Raw genomic sequence first — 8,157 nt, forward strand, 5'->3', positions numbered from 1 at the left:
GTTTTGTGCAATACTTTTTTTTAATGAGGGATTTGCAGAGTTCTGTTGTTTGAAATTGCATTATACCTATAGTGCTAGCATCGATTGGGGAAAGCTTAGGTGTTTGTTTTCCCCCTTGCTTTGAAAGTTGGGGTATTCTGGTAGATGGTATAAAATGTTTATGGATACTCATAAGAATTATTTAAATAGATAGTTTTAGAAGGATCGATTGATCAATTGATGAGAGAAGGGTGAGGCTGTTAAGTTCAGTACGAAAGTGGGTGAAACTTTTACTGCATGAATTGGAAGCTAAAGAAAATGTGTGGTGAATTGCAATTTCTTACCAGGCTTGAAGAGATAGAACCACATGGTTGATTGTTGAAGATGTAAAACTTGAGATGCCACCTCCCTCGCACACCTTGGAAAAGAGGAAAAAAAAATGTCCATGCTATAAGTTTATTGGAGTTTCTTTGGTATGAGGGTGGGCCGGTCATATGACGAGCATTACTAATATTTTCTTACAGCTTTGAGGAATTTATCAAGGGATCTTTTTAGAGAGTTTGTGTTCTATCATATTTTCTTGGAGTAGTGGATCCTGTGGAAACCTTGATTTCAAGATGAAGGTTAGTTAGAATATGAAGGCATTGGTCCATATGATTTGATTGTCATAAAGCTGGAATCTGCAAGAAATTTTGGTATGTCGACGATTATTTATCCCATGCATATCAGATGTAAACATTCTGGATTTTGCTATTGCTACTAATATTTTTGTAGGCAGTAATCAGATTTTAGGGAACCATTGGTGATTGGTTAATTCTGAACAGTCTGCTAAATTACTCTCATCTTGGAGTAGGGGAATTTAGTGGAGGGTTAGAGGAAGGTTATGGCCAAAATTGTCTGATTGACATGATACTGTATTCTGCAAGAAATGCTGAGATATGGATACTAGACTTTTTGATGATTACTTATCCCATGCGAAGTGCATGTCGTCTATACTAACTAGCATGTCAAACCGATGCCTGGTCCAAATATTTTGTTGGACTGAATGGCTTTTCAACTGAAAGCTTTGATAGTCTGTTAGGGTCCATCTGTTATTTTAAAATTGAAATAAGCTTTGATTTTGTATAGGATTAGGATGTCTATTGTAGCAGAAGTTGCAATCTCCTTGATGAGCAAGATGTCATGTAAAAAAGTAATTGCCTTTTTGTTAACAATATGAAGATGTCATGTAAAAAAGTCTTTTGCCCTTTTGCTTGATTAAATGGAAGCATTTCTTACTTTAAGGTAACAGCTAATGCAAGGTATTGTAATTGCCTTGCATTTAAAGTAGCTTTGCTCCAAATTACAGTAGTTATTTTGCTTTATCATTTGGAAGTAGCTTGGAATTTCTCTTGTACCTAGGGGCACCTTACGCTTTTAATAAAACACTCTTTACTTATCAAAAAAAAAAAGTAGCTAGGAATTCAGGAACTCACAAGGTACCAATGATTACCTTGCTGGTGCAGCTGTGATTTTGGACTACGCTAGACCATCATATAGCATGATGATTCTGTAGTTTCAAAACATATATTAGATAAACAAGGTGGAACATATTTCTGAGGTTTTGCTGCCAGCTCTTTTTCGGGAATTTTAAGCTCTTTTTAATAGTGTAATTTTCTTCTTTTTTTCCTTCCATGTGTGATTGCTTAGGTTTTACTTATTTAATTTTTTTTAGAAAGCTATAAAGATAATCTATAATTCCCATCCGAAACAGTTTTTCTTTCTAGATCCAACCATCGTTGAACCTACAGACTTTAAAACGAAACCTGTAATCCCCCTCTACAGTGCTGTTATTGTAACATTTTGCATTAGAATCTGGAAGCTATGCTCATTTTTAACTTCCCTGGCACTTTTATTTTTAAATCAAAGTCTCCTAATCAGAATTCTTTGTGTTTTTCATGTAGCCATGTTCTGGCTGAAATTCAAATGTGTTCTTGGGAAAAGAATATTTTTTTTTTGAAATTCAAGATAATAGATTCTTTTAGGTATCACCTGCTAGAGTGAGAAAAGCATGTAGGTGCGGCCACATGGTTGTGGTTGGAGGTTTCCTCGTTCTATTTGATGATAGAGAATTGATTATAAGTGGGTGTTTAGGTTAAAGAGAAATTGATACTTTGTGGAGAAGCATTACAAAATTATGTAAAACGTCTGTGATTTATTTCAAAGGTTTTGGGCCATGGTACCAAAATAGGGTCCCAAGCTAGAGCATTCTCTTGTTTGTGCTAGGTTGATGGACATTCTTTGTTTATTTTTTGTTGACTTCAATGGAACTTTATGCTTGTTGAGATTACAGCCTACTTTTAGTGCATGGCTTACAGTTTTCACTGGTTTTGATTGCAAAGGTTGGAGCAAAGGATCATCAGCGCTTTCAAGCTTCTTATGCAACTATCCTCAAGGCCCACATGACAGCTCTAAAGAAAAGGGAGAGAAAGGATAAGAAAAAAGCTGCAGAGGGTGATAAGAAAGAAGGGGCTGCGAAGAAGCCCAAGAGGGTGTAAATAATTCCCCTTTTTACTCCTTAGGCTCCTCCTCCTTTTTGAGAAAGAAAAAGAAAGAAAAAAAAAAAAAATCAACTTGAAGCAAGTTTAGGGACGAAGTATAGGGTTTTTTTAGATGTTACCTTTTGATTGATGGTATTTTCATGACCTGGTTGAATGGAAAGATTTGGAAGGTAGTCTTTTTTATGTTCTGCAGTTAAAATTAATTTTGAAAAAATTGTAGGATATATTTATTTTTTTGTTTTCAGCCTTGCGTGGATTTGTGTTCTCAAATTTCCTGAAATTAACATCAAAAGATATAAATTGTACTAAAATCGATTGATTAGTATAAAGTGATTAGTAAACAGATGATATGTAATCATATTTGCTTAAATAGGATATCTGGATATGTGCTTCTTCTTCTTTTAACAGATAATGAGAGTAGTCTGTTGGTTCAGATTTATATATTCTTGGCCAAATGTAGATTACTTTTCCAGACATGACCAAAATCTGTATGTTATATTATTTGGCTGTAAAATAAACCTTTAGTTTTTTCAACGGTCCAAATGCAACAATGATGTGTGGGGCTGATATTTTGTAATTACCATCACATTTTTTTGGACAGATTTGGCACGTTCCAAGTTTGATGTCATGACCTATCTGAACAGAATTTGATGCTTCTGTCGACTGAAAACATTTTTCACTTACTTCCCATAACTTACCATAACTTATGCTTCTTTTGCAAACACTCTCCAATATTCAATGTCTCTCACTTTAGTGTATCAAATTTTCGTTTCGTTCCAAATATTTTCTTACTGTTAGATATTGCAGTTAAATCAAACGATGAAATGAGTAAAAGACATTTATACCTTATACTCTTAAAAAATTTTAAAATTTCAAATTTACTCTTATTCATAAACAAAAAATTATTATTATAATTATTATATTAAAAAAAAAAAAAAAAAAGTCATCTATCGGCGGGTCTAACTCCCCGGTGGTCATTGAGCATTTGGTGACCCACGCATGGGTCACCAAGTGGGCTTCCCGTCACTTTTTTTTTTTTTTTTTTTTTTTTAATGTAATAATTATAATAATATGACCCGTGGGTCACAATATAGGTGGGTTAGATCAACCGATAAACTCACGGGTTGCAATCTTAAAAAAGTGACTGCTTTTTATTTATTTTTTGTATAGATGTTTGCATTCTTGAAAATGGTTTGAGAAACTCTTTTTGGGCGTGCTGCAAGAAAGAGAGAGAGAGCGGAGGAAAAGTGTGTTATAATAGATTGTTTTCATGGGTGAGATTGAGATTTAGTGTAATTGTGTCATATTATTTGCAATTTGGATAGACAATTGTGAAAGAGCCTTTGGGAAGTCCATCTTCCTAGGTAGGTTCCGAGACCTGTTCGGATAAGTAGGCCTCATAAGAAACTTTCTCACAATTGTCTGCTTGAAGTCCATCTTCGAGTAGACAATTTGGAAAGACAATTGTGAAAGAACCCTTGTGAAGTGCATCTTCTTAGGTAGGAGTTCGAACAATCCGAAACCGGCTCAAATAGGTAGGCCGCATATGGGACTTTCTCACAATTGTTTCCTCAAAGGTGTAAGAGAGCGGCGGAAAATGGCTTAGTAAACTATTTTATATTTTCAAGTTGACAAATATTTTGTGTTAAATCATGCATTCAAAATAAGAAAAATATTTCTAAAAAATATATATTTTACGCCGAAAAAAAAAAAAAGAAAAAGAAAAAAAAGTTTGCCTGGTACGAGGGGTCCTAGTTGTGTTATGGACAAAAGGAAAATATATTTTACCGTCAAATCCATGTACAAATAGTAGCTCTAAAACCGGGATTTTGCCCTTCTTGTTCTGGACTTCTAGTTGATAGAAAACATAGAAATACAATCACAATAAGATTGTCAGTAATATTCTTTCCTTTTTGTTTGCAGAAACCGAAATCCCAACATACCTTAAACAATCAATCTTTTGATCGTTTCACAACTTTTTTTTTTTTTTGTAAAGAAGTACAAGAATAGTTGAGTCTCTCGGCTCAAATAGAATCTAACCAAGATTTTATTCAATTATTTTTTCTCTTCTTCCTTTGTTTCTTTTTTGTTAGCTTAATCGATTAATCTATTATTCAGTTTGGAAAACAAATAATACTTTGTCCAACATGACGACTTATTCACAATTTTTGTGTGAACTTTCAAGAAACTTTGACTCAAATAATATTTTCTCCAACGATAAAAATGGAATAGGTGATGAGATTATGAATTCAAATCCGTGCAATTTTTCATAAACAATAGTAAAAAATTAGAGAAAAAAAAAATATTTAGCGTGTACTTTATCTGTGATGAGAATGTGAAAGATGAAAGAGTTTTTTTTTTTTTTTTTTTTCCTTTACTTTTTGGGGGGAAAAAATTCAAAATCAGTTCTCGTGCTTTACCAGATTTACGTATCAAAATGAACTCAAGTCCTTAAAGGTATGCAAAAAAAATAATTTAGTCCATATAGTTAAATTTCGTCTAGTAATTTAAAATGTTCCGCTAGTGTGACACTGATTTAAATATGACAAGTATCACAATTTTATTGACTCTAACGTTTCACGCTATCAGATTCTGTTAAGTCAGTGAACATAATTTGGCTGTAGGGACTAAAATTTTTTTTTTGGCGTATATCAATGATATTTGAATTCATTTTGATACTACAAGAAGTAAATTGCAAATCAGGTAAATTATAAACACTGATTTTACAATTTTTCCTTTTTTTCTTTGAAAACAAAGGGTTAGTATGGTCCACATACCGGAGTCGGGTCTAGTGTTGGCCCCACTATAAGGACATGTACTCCATTTTGAGAAAAAAAATGCTACAAAAACTCTCAAATCTATAATCTCAAATGCTTATTCTCTGTTTGATGTGACGGTAAAAATGTAATGGTAATTTAACCGAAATGAAAAGAAAAATACTACAAAAAATATTTATTGTGACAATAAAAATTAATATTAAATTTTAAATAAATTACTATTAAATTTCAAATTTAATAATTTTTATTGCGAAGTATTTAAATAACATTTCTCATTCCATTTCGTCACTTCCCATAAAATCGTAACGAACTGTTGAGTGAAGAGAGAGAGTATTTATCACTATAATAGTATAATGTTGACACTGTAAATGTTATTTGGATAATACGTGTACATGATTTCTTGGATTAGGGTTTTGGCGGCACTGAAGGTATGTCATGTTTATTCTATAATTTTTGGAATTTTCCAGTTTTTACTTTTTCCTTTTTTCTTTTTTATTCTTTTTAATTTCTTACTGTGTTTGGTTGTTGAGAAAAAACTCGTGTAAAGGAGCGGGAGTTTATTAATGTTTCATGTTGTTTTTTGGTTTCTTTTACTTGTTTTTTTTAATAAAGAATGATTATGTTACGTTTGTTGAAGCATGTTACCTAGTCCTTCTAATCTGTGTTTGAGGACGAATCTAGTGTTTGGCTCTGAGGAAAAAAAAGGGATTTTTCGGATTCTTTTTGTTCATTCGAAGTAATTGATAAACTCATTGATTTTATTTTTAGTTCGTTAATGTTTTGTAGGTTGGAAAACTAAGTAAATAGAAGTGTTAAAAAGAAAATATTTCATGTTATTAGTCATTAGGGTTCGGATTTATTCATGTGTTGTTTATTCTCCAATGTTTTGTATGCCTAGGTGAATAAGGAAAGCGGATTTTATAAGTGTGATTTGGGAGTGAAATATAGAGCTAAGTCAAAATAATAACCAATTGGATTTACAAAGGAAAAAAGAAAGAAAGAAAGAAAGAGAGAGAATGACACAGGTCAAGGGCGGAACTAGGATTTTAAATGTGAGGGATGAAATTATATTAAAAAAAAAATTAGGAGAGTAAAAAGTTGATTTTAAAATTTTTGAGTAACAATTTCCCAAGCCTCTTAGTAGTTCCGCCCCTGGCACGGGGTGCTTGATTTAGCGGAAATTTTTGGACAAATGATTTAGTTGATTCTGTTGAAATGCGTTTAAGTGATGAATATGCTGGAAATGATCAAATTTAGCAACTCATATCTACTCAAGTTTAATTGAATTGTATATATTAAGTTAATTTTTCCAATATAAGTTTAATGTGTTCATATTTTAGTTGGGTATCTGGACTTCAGTGATATTTCTTATCTCCTTTGTTATAGCCATGGTCTTTGAAAGCAGTGTTAAGGTTTGACATTAGCTTTGGTTTAGTGGTTTCTTTTATTGCAGGGAGTCTGTACCCTTCTTCATCACTTGCTATCATTTATAGAGGGCCAGTTTTTTTTTTTTTTTTTTTTTCAATTTGACTTTCTGCACTGATACAGTTCACTTGTTTCAGCTTGGCTGTACAAGTAAATGGAAGAATCTGGGATTTGATGAGGCATATCTCGGTGGGTCAATTGTTTTATTCAATATGTTTGTTGAAATCAAATGGATTAGAGAATGATGAATGGGGAACTCATTTGATTTATTCATAACCTATTCCTTGTCTAGTCAAATATTCCTCTGAATCGATTTTGTGGAATTGGATGAATCAGGTTCCTTATATATTTCAAGTACTTTCTTCTGATCAGTTCTAAGATGAACAAAATATATGGTTGAATTTGCTTTACTGAGGCCAGGTAGGTATTGATAAGTGTACAGAATTTTGGGAGGAATTCAATTGAGGAGGGTATGCTTAGTCTAGTTGTGGTTTTGATTGTACTTTTTGGTGGTAAGACTCAATTTGTGGTGATTTAGTGGATCTCCCCACAACAATTAGCTATCAGAAAATTCGAATAAGATTGGATTTTGACAACCACTTTGCTTCTAATCTTCTCATCATGTTGCTAGAATTTCTTGCACGCCTTAAGAATCACTGCTCTTTTTTATCAAGCAAGGTTGATGATTTGAAAGATTCAGACAGAATAGTCCGTAGGCTTTCATTATCTGAGCAAACAAAGCAGTTTGTTTATGCCATTTATGAACCAGAATCGAAGGCTGTGGTTTATGTACTAGCTGCACAGAACTTATCTGAACGGTCAGTTTTTGATGCAGTGTCTCTCATAAAGGAGGTTCGGCCACAGGCAGTTTTGGCTGAAATTTCTCTGTCCACCCTAGATGAGATTCTAGCTGAGAACAGCACTTCAAGGGGTGATATGGTGAGTTCAATGCCAACAACTTCTTTTGGGGTTCTCAAAGATTGTGTTCTCAATAAGATCAGTAAAGAGATGCATGAGAAAGTGGCATCGAACTTGGTTTTGCAAGAAATATTTGGTGTTGGTTTTCATGAGCATGTCATTGCAGCCAAAAGGGCTGCAGAGGAAGTGGGTTCCTGTTTCTTTTTGTTTAGATCTTCATTTGTAAATGATGAAGGGAATGGCTGTAACAAATCTGATATACAGGGTAAGTTTCAACCTCCAGTTCATGAGCAATGTGGTTTGTTTTCACAAAAATCAGGCTGTGTTTCCCCAATGAGATTCTGTCTCACTGATAATTTTCAGTTGCAGAGTGCAAAATCCTGTGCACCAGAAGTTGAAGTTGGAGACTTTCTACCTAGATGCAATTACCAGGCTCCCCCATTTGCTCAGCCCATTTATCCTCTGCTGACTGATTTACGTGATATTTTTGTTGATCTACCATCCTTACGAATGGCTTT

The 8,157-nt window shown here is 33.5% G+C and overlaps 2 protein-coding genes across 3 annotated transcripts; both read left to right on the plus strand.

Moving 5' to 3' along the window:
• Nucleotides 1-2,360: 2,360 nt before the first annotated feature.
• On the plus strand, nucleotides 2,361-2,995 carry LOC132167229 (signal recognition particle 14 kDa protein-like; the record flags this gene model as incomplete). The annotated part of the gene is given in 1 exon segment (XM_059578135.1): nucleotides 2,361-2,995. A coding segment is annotated over 1 exon segment (156 nt), but the record flags the coding sequence as incomplete, so codon positions are not given.
• Nucleotides 2,996-5,645: 2,650 nt separating this feature from the next.
• On the plus strand, nucleotides 5,646-8,126 carry LOC132167681 (uncharacterized). 2 transcript variants are annotated; one of them, XM_059578691.1, is made up of 3 exons: nucleotides 5,646-5,724; nucleotides 6,859-7,904; nucleotides 8,003-8,126. In XM_059578691.1, the coding sequence occupies exons 2-3, from the start codon at nucleotides 7,343-7,345 to the stop codon at nucleotides 8,035-8,037; spliced, it is 597 nt and encodes a 198-aa protein (XP_059434674.1). In that variant the 5' UTR covers nucleotides 5,646-5,724; nucleotides 6,859-7,342; the 3' UTR covers nucleotides 8,038-8,126. The 2 variants fall into 2 exon arrangements, with proteins under 2 accessions (XP_059434674.1, XP_059434675.1); XM_059578692.1 differs by having other exon boundaries at nucleotides 8,009-8,126.
• The last annotated feature ends 31 nt before the right edge of the window (nucleotides 8,127-8,157 follow it).

Source organism: Corylus avellana, chromosome ca1 (assembly GCF_901000735.1).
Source record: "Corylus avellana chromosome ca1, CavTom2PMs-1.0".
NCBI classification, from domain to species: domain Eukaryota; kingdom Viridiplantae; phylum Streptophyta; class Magnoliopsida; order Fagales; family Betulaceae; genus Corylus; species Corylus avellana.